Here is a 16,195-nt window from a genome sequence, read left to right on the forward strand (position 1 = left end):
CACAACAGACGCGAGTCTTCGCGGTTGGGGAACAGTCATTCTGGACCATCATTTCCAGGGCCGTTGGTCTCAGCAGGAGGCCCTTCTCTCCATCAATATCTTGGAGCTCAGAGCAGTTTACAATGCTCCCCTGCAGACCCATCATCTCCTTAAGGGTCAGGCCATCAGAGTGCTGTCGGACAACTCCACTACAGTAGCCTACATCAACAAGCAGGGAGGCACGCGCAGTCGCGCTGCCATGAAGGAGGTGAGTCAAATCCTGCTGTGGGCTCAAGATCATGCCCTGGCCATCTCCGCCATATTCATTCCTGGCGTAGAAAATTGGGAGGCCGACTTCTTAAGTCGGCAGGATGTACACCAAGGAGAAAGGTGCCTCAGTCCCCAGGTTTTTCAACTCCTGGTCCACCGGTGGGGGTGTCCCCAGCCAGATCTCATGGCGTCTCGCCACAACTACCAGCTACCCCGGTTCTTCCCCCGCACGAGGGATCCTCAAGCTGTGGGAGTGGACGCATTGGTGGCCCCTTGGTCATTCCACTTTGTGTACATTTTCCCTCCATTTCCGCTAACACCTCGGGTGCTGCAGAGAATCCGGAGGGAGGGGATCACTGTCCTCCTGATAGCTCCGGATTGGCCGCGCAGGTCATGGTACACCAGCCTCACATCTCTTCTGATAGATGAGCCTTGGCCCCTGCCACTTCAAGAAGATCTACTCAGCCAAGGGCCTTTCGTGTTTCCAGACTTAAGTCGGCTTCATTTGACGGCGTGGCTGCTGAAAGGTCCATCCTGAGACAGGCAGGTATCCCGCGGGCGGTGATATCTACCATGATGAAGGCCAGGAAGGAGGTCACCTCCAAGCATTACCACCGCATCTGGAGGGCCTATGTGGTCTGGTGTGAGAGTCTTGGTGTGTCCACCACTCTTTTCAAAAAGGCCAGGCTTCTCCTTTTCCTGCAGGCCGGCTTAGCTGCAGGGTTGCGTCTTTCCACCTTGAAGGTACAGGTATCGGCGTTGTCTATCTTTTTTCAAAATAAATTGGCCCTTTTACCTGAGGTACATACTTTCTTTCAGGGAGTGTTGCGGCTGCAACCTCCTTTTCGTCCACCCACGGCTCCTTGGGACTTGGATCTTGTTCTAAGTTTCTTACAGTCTGCGGTGTTCAAACTGCTAGAAGACGTGGCCCTTCGTTACCTCACATGGAAGACAGTGCTCCTCCTGGCCTTGGCATCGGCCTGGCGAGTTTCAGATCTGGGGGCTCTGTCATGCAGGTCCCCGTTTTTGATATTTCACGCGACAGGGCAGAACTGCGCACCAGCTGTTCCTTTTTGCCAAAGGTGGTATAGGCCTTCCACATAAATCAGCCAATTGTGGTACCAGACTTCCAAGACGGCTCTCCTGAGGACAGTACTCTTGACGTGGTCAGGGCTCTGAAGATCTATGTATCCAGAACAGCATCGCTGAGGAAGTCAGATGCTTTTTGCTACGTATGATCCGGTCAGGCGGGCAGACGTTGTCTCTTTGGATCCGCCTGACTATTCATCAGGCCTATGTGGCAAGTGCTCAACGCCCTTCTGCCTCCAACACATTCTACGCGCTCGGTGGGCCCTTCTTGGGCGGCTGCCAGAGGGGTCTCCATTCAGCAGCTCTGCAGAGCTGCCACCTGGTCTGGTCATCAGACTTTTGGGCTCTATACACCACAATGAATTTGAAATGAACCAAACAAGATGTGCTTGAACTGCAGACTTTCAGCTTAAATTTGAAGGTATTTACATCCGAATCAGGTAAACGGTGTAGGAATTACAACGGTTTCTACAGTATATGTGCCTCCCACTTTTTAATAAAGCCATCATTAGGCTGAAAAATCAAAAGAAACCCATCAGGGAGAGAGAGAGAGTGTAAAAACATTAGGTGTGGCCAAATCAAACTGTTTGGAACATTCTTAGAAAGAAAGCAAGCACCGGAGAGCTCAGCAACACCAAAAGACCCGAAGACAATGGAAAACAACTGTGGTGGATGACAGAAGAATTACTTCCCTGGTAAAGAAAACCCCTTCACAACAGTTGACCAGATCAAGAACACTCTCCAGGAGGTAGGTGTATATGGGTCAGTCAGCAATCAAGAGAAGACTTCACAAGAGTGAATATAGAGCATTCACCACAAGATGTAAACCATTGGTGAGCCTCAAAAACAGGAAGACTAGATTAGAGTTTGCCAAACATCATCTAAAGGAGACAAGAAAGTGTTCCCCTCAACGCTGTCTTGTCAGAAGATATATTCCCTCTATTTCTCTTGCAGTGTCTATCATCTAAAAAAGCCTTTGCAGATCTGGACCAACAGAGGAGACAAAGATCAGCTTGTACCACAGTAATGGGAAGAGAAGAGCATGGAGAAGGAACTGCTCATGATCCAAAACATACCACCTCATCAGTGAAGCATGGTGGTGGTAGTGTCATGGCGTGGGCATGTATGGCTGCCAATGGAGCTGGTTCCCTTGTATTTATTGATAATGTGTCAAATGTTTTCAGAACTCATTGGGCGGCGCTTCACAGTGCAGACGGACAATGACCTGAAGCATACTGCAAAAGCAACCAAAGAGGTTTTTTTTAAGGCAAATAAGTTGAATGTTATGCAATGGCCAAGTTGATTGACCTGACCTGAATCCGATTGAGCATCGCACTTGATGAAGACAAAACTGAAGGGAAAATGCCCCAAGAACATGCAGGACATTTGCAGTAGAGGCCTGGAAGTGCATCACCAGGGATGAAACCCAGCATCTGGTGATGTCTATGGGCGGTATTCAATGAGTCTGATTCGCCATGTTTTTATGGCGAATTTGTGCTGTTTGGCGAATTTTTGACTAAAACGGTGAATCACCCTATTCAATGACCAGATGGCGAATACATTTGAAGGTTTTTTTCGCCATGATTCACTGAGTAGCAATCGCTATCTTTTTATGGTGAAGTGGAATGTGAACTTTTAAAATAGTGTTTTGTTTTTTACATTTGGTGTCAAAAAATCAGGAATTTTATTCTGAGGAGGGGCATGCTATTTTTATTCATGTGCTGTAAGCACATGAATATATATTTAATTTAAAAAAAATTTTTTTTTTTTTTACACAGCAGCCAGCAGGGGGCGCCGGAGCCGAGCCGCTCATTAGATATTCATATATTCACTGCACCCGATCGTTACATATGCACGATCGGGTGTAGTGAATTTACCCATCCCCTGCTGGCACCCCCGGGGGGCAGCCTGTGCTGCCTGGCTCCCGGGGAGCCCACCGCCCCCCCACAAACGCTCTGGGGCAGGCAGAGAGACTTCCATCTCCCTGCCTGCCACCGTCCTCAGGCTCCCTGCGGCGTTCGCCGCAGGAGCTCATATTCGCCGGTCAGGGGCAGCAAGCCCCTGACTCGTTGAATACCGGTGCCGGCGAGGCTCCGGAACGTGGCGAATGTGCAGCGAATCCTAAACAGGATTCGCTGCACCTCGCCGGTATTCACATTGAATACCGCCCTATGTGTTCCTGACTTCAAGCTGTAATTGACTGTAAAGCATTTGCAACAATGTATTAAAAAGTGAAAGTTTGATTTAGGATTGTTTAGTTTGTCCCTTTACTATTGGTCCCTTAAAGAGTGGGAGGCGCATATAGAAACCGTTGTAATTCTTACACCGTTCTCCTGATTTGGATGCGAATCCCTCAAATTAAAGCTGAAAGTCTGCAGTGAAAGTACATCACAATTTGGATTTGAAATGAACCAAACAAGGTGGCGTATAGAGTCCAAAATATGAGAATTGTGTCTCTGTCCCAATATTTTTGGACCAGATTGTAAATTGTTGGGCAATTGCTGGATGTATGTTGAAATGTTCCGATTGTGGGCTATATGTGTGATTTAACATCTGCTATATGACAAATCTATGGTATTATGCTTAAGGCAGAGAGAGGATTATTTACTTTAAACCTGTGAGTGCCAGAATCTCTGTGAGATGCGCAAAATATCGGCTAAAAATGGCAGCTTCGCTCACAGTTGTTATATGAATTCTAACAAAAAATGTGTAAAAAAAGATGCTATTTCTTATACAAGGAAACATTACAGGTCATTATGATGAATAAAAATGTCAGCTTGGCAATTTTGACAGATTCACTTGGCACTCAAAGGGTTAATAAGTGGGATAAAAAAAAAAAAAAAACAATGGTTCCACTGCAATTAACTTTTTGTCAAATGCTAATAAATCAAATGCTGTATTCATTCAGCTGATGCAAATGATGATGTTCCACTGGATTGGCTAGATAAAGTTTAATCTGGCCAAGGAACTCGCTCAATTTCTTCTGAAGATACTGCCGGTATTGGATATTCCAATTAGGTGGTTATTTGGCTTTTTAATTGGATTTATGGTCCCTGTGCTGAGCTTATAATAGCCATACACCAGGCTAAGGCAAATAAGGTAACTAAGGTTAACAGTTGGGCGTATCCAATACAAATAAAATTAGTCCCAAGGCGCAATCACTTTTCTTTAGCCGGATCCAAAGAAGGGATCACCACTCAACCCCGTGTAGGTACAATTTTTGTTGGGAGAAATGGATCAAGGGCGATGAGAAGTTATCAACACATCCACGTAGTATGTAAAACAATAAAACTTGAATCAATAAATGTCCTGATATTGAGAGTGTTACAATATAGCATACCCGCACTCACGAAAATGTTACGAGAATGGTGCACATAAAGGTTTCTTTAGACCTGGTGAATCCCTTTCAGGTCTAAAGAAACCTTTATGTGCACCATTCTCGGAACATTTTCGTGAGTGCGGGTATGCTTATAGTTACCCTTCCTTCAGTCTATATTGTAACACTCTCAATATCAGGACATTTATTGATTCAAGTTTTATTGTTTTACATACTACATGGAGGTGTTGATAACTTCTCATCGCCCTTGATCCATTTCTTCCAACAAAAATTGTACCTACACGGGGTTGAGTGGTGACCCCTTCTTTGGATCCGGCTGAAGAAAAGCGATTGCGCCTTGGGACTAATTTTATTTGTTTTTGTATTGGATATGCCCAACTGTTTACCCTAGTTACCTTAGCCTGGTGTATGGATATTATAGGCTCAGCACAGGGACCATAAATCCAATTAAAAAGCCAAATAACCACCTGTCAACAGATTACTGAGATTATCAGCCATCTTTCATATATTAGATACTGTGTTCTATGACATACAAAAAGCAATAAACGTATAAATATGCTGCAACATCATCACCTACAATCTGGTTTGATAGAACCATATCAGCATAAGAACATATAAACACACATCATCAATCACCCACCACTTATATACAGGACACGTTCCAGCTGATGAGAGGCTCATCCAGAAAACAATATTCATAGTACCAATGTAGCAGAAAGGTATCAGTATAGTGAACCTTAATGCCTTTATTATTTAGATCAGGAATGGGGAACCTTTGACCCTCTGGGATGCGTAGTTCAACAGCTGAAGAGCCAAAAGTTTCCCATCCCCAATTTAAATGCTGCAAAACTTAAATGACTAAACACTAAAAAAATTGGCAGAACAAAGAGTTTTTATACTTTTTTATTTACACATCACTTTGAGTGTTTTTTTTTTTTATTTCATCTAATTGATAAAGTTTAGAGGCTTTTTTTTTTAATTAATTACTGAACCCTGATTGCCTCACTGTGGAATTGTTCCTGGGCGCTGTGGTTCTATTCTGACCACAGAAAATGGAAATGCCTATTGCCTCATTATAGTGAAACCATTAGGAGAGTCTTTGAGACCATCCATTTTCCAGTGCGGTTATACGCTCTGTAGGACTTACGCTCTCTATACAGTATCCTGTTAGAGAGACAACTGGAACACACAACATTCTATAATTACCACAAACGTAGTGTGATTTTTTTCATTTATATCACGTGAAAGAAAAATAGTTTTAAAAAAATCATTTACTGACATCTGAACACATTACAGAGCTTCTGGGTGGTCTCTATCGTTATTATTCAGCTTAAAAAGTGTAAATTTCAAAAAATTCCCCCAAATAATAAATAAGGAGCGCCAGGCAAGACCTGGTTAACTGCACTCACTGCCTTCATAACCGATATAATACATATATTATTTTAAACTGCTCCAGTCCCACAAATCGGTCACCTGTAACTCTGACCCCCATCGTTGACTACAAATAATAGTCAGAGTTTGGCAGCAGTAGGAACCAGGGTTTTTTTCGGCTTTAAAAATATAAAAGAAAAAACAAATAAGGTTAATTAGGTTGATCATTAATTAGATATTCCGGATGCAAAATTTTAATTCCCAGGTTTCGTGATAAAAATGTGTTATTCTTCCCATGTTGTTCCGATTGTGTTTTGGCAACCAGCAGCTGGGCCCCCCATTTAGCGCCAGATGTGAGCGTAAACTCATGGGATGAGGGCAGAAAACAATGTATAGAAAAAAGCAATATTGACATCATCTGTCCTAGCGCTGATGTCATCAGATTACGGCAGTAATTGATCTTTTCCTTCCCCAGTGCAGACTACTCTTGGTTCATCATACTGTGTAATGGCAGCCCCAGCTGGTGTGGAATGTCTCAATAGTGAATTTCATGATGGACCCCCATAGGGGGAGAAGAGACTGAAGCTGTAGGAGGCCAGCTTGCTTTTCTTTGTAGTGATCCGGTATCCGCCCGACGAAACGGTCAAACTTGAGGCAAGAGGTCGCACAAGCCCCCTTAAAGCTTCCTCGAACTGCTGTCCTTCCGAATAACAGGGCGGTCTATCATGGTTGAAACAAAGAGGTTAGAGCCGCTTCACAGCTGCCCAGAATGGGATCATTGTCCGGTATTGGTTTAGGTTTCTTCTGGAACAAAGAGGGCAGGTTCCGGATGTGAACTTCTTTCCGAAACTGCTCCCCTAGAGGTTTCTATAGTGAGAAGAGAAAGGTCACAGTTCAAGTTTGCACAATAACAACATTAAAGAGATCTTATGTTCAAGCGAACAATGAGATTAAAACCATAGGATGATGTGGCCTAGCCAAATGTGTTGGTGCGCACAGCTAAAGGGAGCTCTTGAAACCCAATGATTTTGTGGCAGGGCATCTATAAAAGACAATACGATTGCATTGCCCAGTACAGTACTTGGTCGTCCTCGGCCATCCACAGTGGAAACTTGGGTCTTAATAGCCAAAGCAAGATGCTCCAGAAGTGTATTCTTTATTATGTATATAAAACAATATCATTACCTCTTTAAGGCTTCCCCCAACTCCAACACATTGAATACTGTATTTTTAACCGAGACTAAGGGTGGTATTCAATGTATGGCGACATTTCTGACATTTGGAAATATCAGCACACATCTAATTCAATTCAGCCGTTTCCGACCACATTGAAGGCATGCACACGACCTTTTAAAAGCCGAGTCTGCATTGTTGAAAAACGGCCACTGGATAGTCGAATCCACGGGCGTTTGACAATCTGCAACCTTCCCAACTGTTGGAAGATTGAATTCAGACTGCTGAATCGACGTAGGAAACCGGCGGGATTTCGACTGTCGTAAATGTTCCGTTAGAATCATGATTGAATACCCTCCTTAGTGGCTCAGTAAAGCAACAGATCAGCTTAACTATCGTTTCATAGAATGTACTAGATAACGAGAGAGATTTTAGTTTTTAAATTGATCTTTATGCAGCAGATGTCTCTTACCCCAACACAGCCGGAGAGCAGCCTCTTAAACTTCTTCCGCTTCTGCGGCTGTTTCTCAACGGTGTAGATAAGAAGTTGCGAGTCAAACATCTCTAAAGAGTCCAGCTCGATCTCCGGAACTTGCTCCATGACCCCCCGCAGCTCTGGATATTGTGGACGCTTTGGAGAAGGACATACATGAGGTTCAATGTACTAAACCATAACTTAACAGGTCATCAAGAGATTCAAAAGATTTTAATAACATCACCCCGATGTAAGTGCTCCGTAAAGCAGATGAGTATCTTCCTCGTGATAACCACAGAGTCGCTATTATGTTGAAATCTGTTGGGATTTCATAGGTATATGGTCACCAGGTCGACACTATAAAGGTGGACCACCAAAGGTTCCCCGGGGGGGGTTTTGGGGGAGGGAGAAGACATATTTTTCACTTCACGCCACGCCGCAACCCCCCCCCCCCCCCCACACGCTGGAGCGGTGTCCATGATTGATATTCGGGACAAAAAAACGTTAAAAACCCAGCCCTATGACCAATACACATTTCATATTATCAATCAATAAAAATTATAGAGCCAAAAAGAGAACAGTCACACAGAAAAATAAAAATGCCAGAAAGTTCTACTAAACGTTTACAGAAAGAACAAAATCTCTAGAATGTAATGAACTATAAAGGAGAAGATAGGGAATCATCGCTTCCGTAACAGAACAGTGACTGGAGTGACTTTAATTCTTACTAGAGCCTCGTAGATTTGGAAAGCCAGGTTATTGAGGTCCGAATCGCAGCCCTCATTTTGACCGTGCGTCTGAAGTCCACCCAACACATAGTTGTATAGACAGATAACCGCTTCGGTGCGCAGGGGACGAGAGATCACCTGGTGGAGGAGAAGAGAGGAGAGAAGAGCGAGAGAGAGAATGGGGCAGTGAGTGCATTGAATACAATTTGGGGAGAGGGCAGCTGGCAGAAAGAGGCCGCAGTAGATCGGGTTGAAGATCGGTCCTCTGACACAGGATCAGGGGATGAGGGTCCTGTGCATACAATACCTGTTTCAGTAGAGGCCAGCAGAGATGAAAGACCACCTTGCGGCAGGTCGGGGTATCCTTCCAGATGAGCGAGCTGTAGGCGCTGATCAGTAATGCAGCAGACACCTCCTTAAACAAAAACATGTGATTAATACATTGTTTAACTATGTACCCAACATCAAAGACCAGCACGGATGGTGGAATGGTCAGTATGGCAACCTCATACTCCCACCATGGCCTTAACTGTGTGGAGTTTGTATGTAGGCGTTTTCTCCCTCTTGGACTGTCAGACCAGGTTGTGATGAACAGAGACAATGCTTCCAGTAGGAAGCCAATTCCTGTGTTATATACCACCAACTGTTCCTCAATTTCCCTATCAGCGCTATATGCAATAAGAGAAGTGTTTGGAACTGAAATGGTGTTGGGCTAAGAGACAAAATATGGGAGAATACACCTTAAGCAGATATTATTCACCCCCTGTATCTGTGCTAGATCCAAGATAATGGGTACATGCAGATACGCATCTTGTATGTCGAGGGATGCCATGTAGTCCCCTGGTTGCAACGACAGCACAATGGACCGCAAGGTCTCCATCTTGAACTTCGGGACCCGGAGGAATTTGTTAAGTCTCTTTAGATTTAAAATGGGACGGAAGGTCCCATTGGGCTTCCGCACCAAGAAAAGACTGGTGTAGAAACCTGTGCCTTGTTGCGACACTGGAACGGGGGCAATGACACCTGCTGACAGTAGTTTTTGTATGGCCTGTTCCAGGGCTACGCGCTTTTCCAAGTCCTTGGGAGAACTTGTTGAAAAGAAGGAATTTTTTGGTCGACGGCAAAGGTTATAGAATAGCCTTTGGAGACTACGTCTCGAACCCAAGCATCTGTCATGGACTCCAGCCACATGTCCGAAAACTGAAGCAGGCAACCCCCCACCCTGGGATCCCCAAGGTGGAGCACCGGCCCATCATGCCGAGGGCTTAACCTCGGGTTTATGTTCAGCACGTCTAGTGGGCCAGGGACGTTTTCCCCTGGCCCTAGAGGGCTTTGCGGGTTGGGCCTGAGTCTTTGTGAACGACTGTCCCCTACCCTTGCCCTGGAAACGAAAGGACTGGAACACTGGTCGAGGACGTGGAGCAGGAGTGGATGGCAGGAAAGCCGCCTTTGAGGCAGCCACCGTGGCCACGATTTTGTCCAGCTCTGATCCAAACAATAGAGAACCCGCAAAGGGTAATGCCTCTAGAGTTTGTTTGGACTCAGTATCCGCTTTCCAAGAGCGAAGCCACAGAGATCGTCGTGCCGCCACTGCTGAGGCAGATGCTCTTGAAGTAAGAGTGGCTGCATCTAATGCAGCCTCTCCCAAATATAGGCCCTTATTCTGGTTGGTGCGGCCGGAGCCGCACACGGTGCTCCGGCCGCACAAACCAATCCCCGCCCACGAGACGGATCGCCACGGCCGTCCGTACACGGACGGCTGGCGATCCGCATAAAAATGGTGGGGCGTACGCCTCCACCATGGTGGGAGCTGCCCCCTGCATTCGATGGTCGTCGACCATCGAAGGCAGGTCCGCACGCCGCGGCAGCTCCCGCAAGCTGAGACCACACGGACAATCGTCCGTGTGATAGCTTGTATGGGGGCTGAGAGCTGACATCCGGCGACGTCAGCTTTCCGCCCCCATCACTGGCGTCATACCCTCATTAGCATGCATACGCCCCGCGTTTGCATGGGAACGCCCATGAAACGCGGGGCGTATACATAGGGAAATGAGGGTATGAAGCCCCTCACGCCCCTATACGCCCCCTTTGCGGCGGACGAAATACGTCTGCGGCGAATGGGGCTGCACATGCGCAGATTGACCTCTGCGCATGTGCAGACTAAAAACATCGGCGGTACGGCCGCACGCGGGCCGTACCGTCCGATTCTGAATAAGGGCCATAGTGCAGCCTGATGCATGATGTCAAGAATAGGAAACATGTCATCTACACTATCTCCCTCAGTAATAATATTAGTGAGGAGAGAAATCTATTTTACCATTGCCTTCGCCACCCAGGCAGATGCCAGGGTAGGCCGTGCAACCGCCCCAGTTGTTGTAAAAATTAGCTTAAGAAAGTTCTCAAACTTTCTGTCAGCGGCATCTTTAAGAGAGGCGGTTGGAATGGGTAAAGTACTGGAACGCACAATCTTAGCGATATGTGCATCCACTTTGGGAGGAGTCTCCCAGCGGACTCTATCCTCTGGAGGGAGCAGGTACAGGGAATTAAACCGCTTAGGGAGCGGAAACTTCCTATTTGGTAACACCCAGGCCTCCCCAAGGACATCCTCTAGCTCAGAAGAGTTAGGGAACACTGCCCGCGTCTGCTTGTGACGTTTAAAAGATGGGCCCACAGACTGTACGGGTTCAGAGACCTCCTGTAAATTGAACACGTCTCTAACCGCAATTACCAGGGCCCCTACATCGACTTTTGCTGTTATGTCGCCTCTAGAGGTGTCATCAGCATCTGCGTCGACTGTGTCATCAACCAGCTGATCCTCCTCCTCATCAGTATCATCTGCATCAGTATCCTGATGGGTGAGGGTAGAAGGAATCTCCTCACCCCGGGGCTTACGGGTTTTACCCTTTAAAGAGGCACGGATGCCCTGAACTGAGTCTGCCATGCAGGCTCCTCGGGTGGGGCACATGGCCGAGACACGGATGGTCCCGGCTGCAGGGATGGTGCAGAAGAGAGCTTGTCTATTAACTGCGACATGACCTGGGTAAGCTGGGCCCAAGCAGGTTCCCGCGAGGGAGCTGCGCATGTGTTTTTATACATTGTAAGCATAACCCCTCTACAAGCTGGGGTACGCCCGCTCTGCAACGCGTGCAGGACACCAATATAGGGGCCCATGTGTCGTCACCGCTTTCCTTTGACATTGTACAAGAGGCAGCTGACTAACATTTAACACAATATACTTTCTGACAGGCAGTGATAGTGTTAAGACAATATGAGACACAGCACACAAACAGAGCATACAATGCAAAAATAAAAACCTGGCACTGAGCTCCGCAAAGCACTAAGGCCGGCAGGAGCATAAATTACTGTAACCTGGTATCCTTGAAGGAGAGGTACAGGGGGGGGGATTTGCCCAGATGGCCAGGCCGTGAAGAGATGGAACTGGAGACTGGCAGAGAGCTCTCGGTGTCCTTCCAACACGTGCAGCAGGCAGGAAGAGATCAGGGCTGGAAACCCCGTGGGTACATCCTAGCTCCTGTCTCCGGGGGAGGGGCTGTGTGTGAGGAGAGGCTCCCTCCCCCTACTAGCAAATGGCCACCGGGATTAAATGACTCATGTGGCGCCGGTAAAATGGCGGGGATCCGGCGCTTGCCGGGCGGCCCCGCGTACCGACGCCACTGCCCACACTCAAAGTCTCCCTGGTGGTCCAGCGGGACAAAGTGCACAACACTACGAGAGGCGGCGGTTCTGCCGCTTGCTAGTGCAGCCTGGCGATCCCCCTCGCCGGGCTGCTCAGCCGCCATTTAGACATGCGCGCGGGCTCCAAGCGGGGAGCGCGTTACCTGTAAGCGGTGCTCACCGCTGTCGTCCCGGTCCCGGCTGTGCTCTCCAGTGCTTCAGAGCCAGCCGAACACCTCCGCTGTGGAAACCACGTGGGTGGTGTGCGGCTGCCGGGTGATGGAGCGCAGTGCAGGGGTCTAACAGACCCCCGCGCTGCTGCTCTGTCACTGACTCCGGTCAGTATAAAAATAAGAATAAAAAAAATAAAAAGGAAAAGTTTTATGCTGCTATTATTAGCAGCCAGAAGTTTAACCTTTCTGGTGCTGGATTGGTCGTGACGTCACTCCTAGACCCAATGTTATCTCTGGGGCCCCTGACGTCTACCGCAGAAGATAGAGATATTGCAATCATAGTTATTCTGGAAACTGCACCAAACTGTTCCTCGGAATGAGTAAAACAGGCCTGGCCAAACTGCGGCTCTCCAGCTGTTGTGAAACCACACATCCCAGCATGCCTCGCCATAGTTTTAGCATTCCCTAATTGTAAAACTATGGCAAGGCATGATGGGACTTGTAGTTTCACAACAGCTGGAGGTCGATAGTTTGATCATGCCTGGAGTAGAAGATGAAAACAACAATGCTGGCATTTTCTGCCCATCACTACACTGACTACTTCCCAGGACAAACTAAAATCTACCACTATTAAACCCTTCTTCAACACTGCACCCGTCTATCACTTGTGTGGGGATATTTCATAAAGTATATTCCTGCACCCATCAATCGTATAACAACCACTAACTTCACGCACCTCATTTGCCATCAGAAACTTCCCAAGTTCGTTTAACTCTAATGAGCTGACCGAGGTAGCATCCAGCACCATCATCTCTTCATCTGGTGGTGAGAAAACCAATTTAGGGTGGTCCAAGTAAGGGACAATGGAAGGATAGGTCAAGTAGGAGGAGTCATGTGAGGAAACGCCCAGGGTGGTGAATAGGGAGTGGCAGGTGTTGGCACACACCCAGGTGAGAGCGAACAGTAGATGAGCAGGTACACACCCAGTAAAGGTAAGAGTGAAAAGATGGCATGTGGGTCCACACCCATGGCAGAGGTGGTTACACAACCAGACAGGGCGTGAGGAATAGGTGGGCATGCGGGTAAACATCTATGTAAGGAAAGAGGTAAAGGCAGACATACAGGCTCACATCAAAAGAAGGCTAGAAGGAATAACAGATGTCACATCCAGGCTGGCATATAGGCACACAAAACAATATACACAACAGCGGCTCCTCTTACCCTCATCATTTTGTGCTGCGCCATGCATACCATCCACTCCTGTATTTGATGCGCTCTGATCGACTTTCTTCTTGGCTACACAACAAGCAACTACAGACACAAGAGAACGGTCACATTACCAGATGGAGATCTTCGCTCCCAGAGAGAAAGACCACGTAGACCAGAGAGGAGGAACATAGAGGACTAATACTCACTTATTAAATCTACCATTTCTCTGGTGAGCAGTCGCACCAGTTCAATCTCCAGTATCTCCGTCGTTTCTGTATTGAGCTCTGTATAATCTTCCCCGCTGCAAAGACAAAAGCAACGTCTCAGAGCCTTGGAATAAGCGACAGACCAGGCACCCATAACAACAAACCCCCTCCTACACTCACCGAAGCCAAACGATCACATCAGCCCCAGAAACCTATTCTGTCGGGGCAGAATACTAACCGCCATAGATCAAACATCAGCCCCGACCTATCACTACTCTCACAGACCCCAGCATGAACCACAAAACGTATGTTCTACAACCCGTCTACAAGGACACTGCAGCTTATACCCAACATGTGCTACGTTGCTGTGAACTCACCTCCACTTCAGTGACAGTCTCTGGAATACAAAAACAAGAACATTAGCATGAACCAACGCACGAGGTGTCAGCAGGAAAACACAAGCATCCCTGACCCCATCATCTACAATGGCCACTATGGCATTTATGAACGTGGAAAAGGATTTCATGAATTTGGGACAAAATGGTTTAAACTCCTTTGTTACCCACCTCAAAATATGTGAAAACATTCCATTAAATTTGTCTCAATATCTGCACATCTATGACCGTGTCCCAGTGGAGCCAACCCCGATTTTGGCAGTCAAGAACCGCATCTTGTAAGCCGCAGGTACGGAAGAGATTACACCTATGACCTACATGACAGAACTTATCGCTTTACCGCAGTATGGGTCCCCTGTCTCATCAGAGAAAGCTGCAAACATGTCCACCATTCATAATGGCTCCACCCCCTCTCCTGTGAAGCCACCGCCCCTTCCCCCTGCACTATCACCTGCGGTCAGATCCCTGTGTGCTTCTTTCCCCTCTACTTCTCCACTGTAACCTGATTTGCCATTTTATGTGTTTTCATAGTTTGTGTTTATACATTCCCCCTATGAAAATGGGCCATGCGCTTGATGTATTTTAATGGCGGGATGTCATGCGGTCCAAGTTCCGTTCCCAGGTGGTGCAGGATGCCGGCCAAACGCTACAGTTTTTTAAAGTGACAATCATTTCAGAGGCTTCGTTTTGCCTTGTACACAATTGCCGCTTTAAAAAAGTAATCCAATATCAGCCAGCATCCAGCACCACCGGCGAATTCTGACGGTATTACATCCCGCCATTAGTGGTGAAAATTGACGCGATAAAAGTGTGCTCATCTGTTACCATGAAGAAAGAGTTCTTCAATAACCTCCTACTTGTATCAACTCCATTTTCCAGAGTACTGGGAAAGGCCAATGTGGAAAATCGCTGCCTAACCTGGATCCTTAGTTGGGAGGGTGAATATTGCGTTCAATGGATGACCCAAAATGGCTTCCACATCCTTTATATTCTCTTCACATTCTCTGTACGATGCTCATAATTTCAGAATTGTTTGGGAAGCTAAACCCAGGGCTGTATCTAGCATTAGACAGCTGCCTAGGGGCTCCAGAATACGGCTAACACAAAATGAAGGAGAAAAGCATCCTCACTGAACTTAATGCAAACGGCGTCTTAAAAGTTCAACCCCTACCACCTCCACACTTTGACCTGAGGTTCCGGAAAGTCGGTATTGTTGTGTGGGAGGTGGTGGGAACAGTAAGCTGAAGTTTTTCATAGGGTGGCAAAATCCATTGTATCGGCCCTATAATATGTTCATACTATCTGTACGACATTAAGTGCTTCAGGGCTTATTGGAGAACGAGCACTATATCATACTTCACAACTGTGCCGGTTTTCAATGGCTGCCTTACTTGTGTAGTTTCACGGCGGCAGCGTAAGCTACATTATCAGCGTAGACTGCCACCATGAAACAACACAAGTAACTACCGTACTGTTGCCGGGAACTGCATCTCTGTCCCCGGTAAGCCTCCGCCTCTTTGGCAGAGAGGCGCTCCATCTGTTTGAGAAGCAGGAGTGTCTCAGACGCTCCAGCAATGATACGCTCCTGTGTCTGAGTAGCTATTGCTGAGATGTATGATATGGCAGGTGAGAATGTGTTCCTGAAACACCCCCACTATCCACGGCAGCCCGAAGCGTGGCGAGCGCACGCGTTACGCGCCCTCCAGACTTTTTCATACCCCCACTATCCACGCCGGCGTGGGGCTGATTTTATATAGTGTGGCGAGCGCCCATCGAGCCCCATGAGGGGACGCGGATTACATGTAAGGTAATCTGGGTCCCCTCGCTGCGCTCGCCACACTATAATAAATCATCTCCACGCCGAGGTGGACAGTGGGGGTATGAAAAGGTCGGGAAAGGAAAAGTAGTAATAGAACATGAGGACATGCACTGAAGCTGGAGGGAGGTAGGTTCAGGGGAAAGGTTAGAAAGAATTACATCACAGAAAGGGTAGTGGATAAGTGGAATAGCCTCCCATCAGAGGTGGTAGAGGCTAAGACAGTAGAACAATTTAAACATGCTTGGGATAGGCATTTGAATATCCTTACAAAGAAATAAGGATTAAAAAGGGTTGAG

The 16,195-nt window shown here is 47.1% G+C and overlaps 1 protein-coding gene across 1 annotated transcript in view; it reads right to left on the reverse strand.

Moving 5' to 3' along the window:
- Positions 1-5,599: 5,599 nt before the first annotated feature.
- The window catches only part of XPO5 (exportin 5), a 41,041-nt gene continuing 30,445 nt past the window's right edge, over positions 5,600-16,195 (reverse strand). Inside the window, exons 25-32 of the mRNA XM_083175368.1 lie at positions 14,063-14,082; positions 13,686-13,780; positions 13,492-13,581; positions 13,007-13,089; positions 8,730-8,837; positions 8,423-8,560; positions 7,692-7,850; positions 5,600-6,913 (exon numbers count right to left, since the gene is read on the reverse strand). Coding sequence (XP_083031494.1) covers positions 6,770-6,913; positions 7,692-7,850; positions 8,423-8,560; positions 8,730-8,837; positions 13,007-13,089; positions 13,492-13,581; positions 13,686-13,780; positions 14,063-14,082 — 837 coding nt within the window. The 3' untranslated portion in view covers positions 5,600-6,769. The remainder of the gene's footprint in view (positions 6,914-7,691; positions 7,851-8,422; positions 8,561-8,729; positions 8,838-13,006; positions 13,090-13,491; positions 13,582-13,685; positions 13,781-14,062; positions 14,083-16,195) is intronic.

This window comes from Crinia signifera, chromosome 3 (genome assembly GCF_055691185.1).
Source record: "Crinia signifera chromosome 3, ASM5569118v1, whole genome shotgun sequence".
NCBI lineage: Eukaryota > Metazoa > Chordata > Amphibia > Anura > Myobatrachidae > Crinia > Crinia signifera.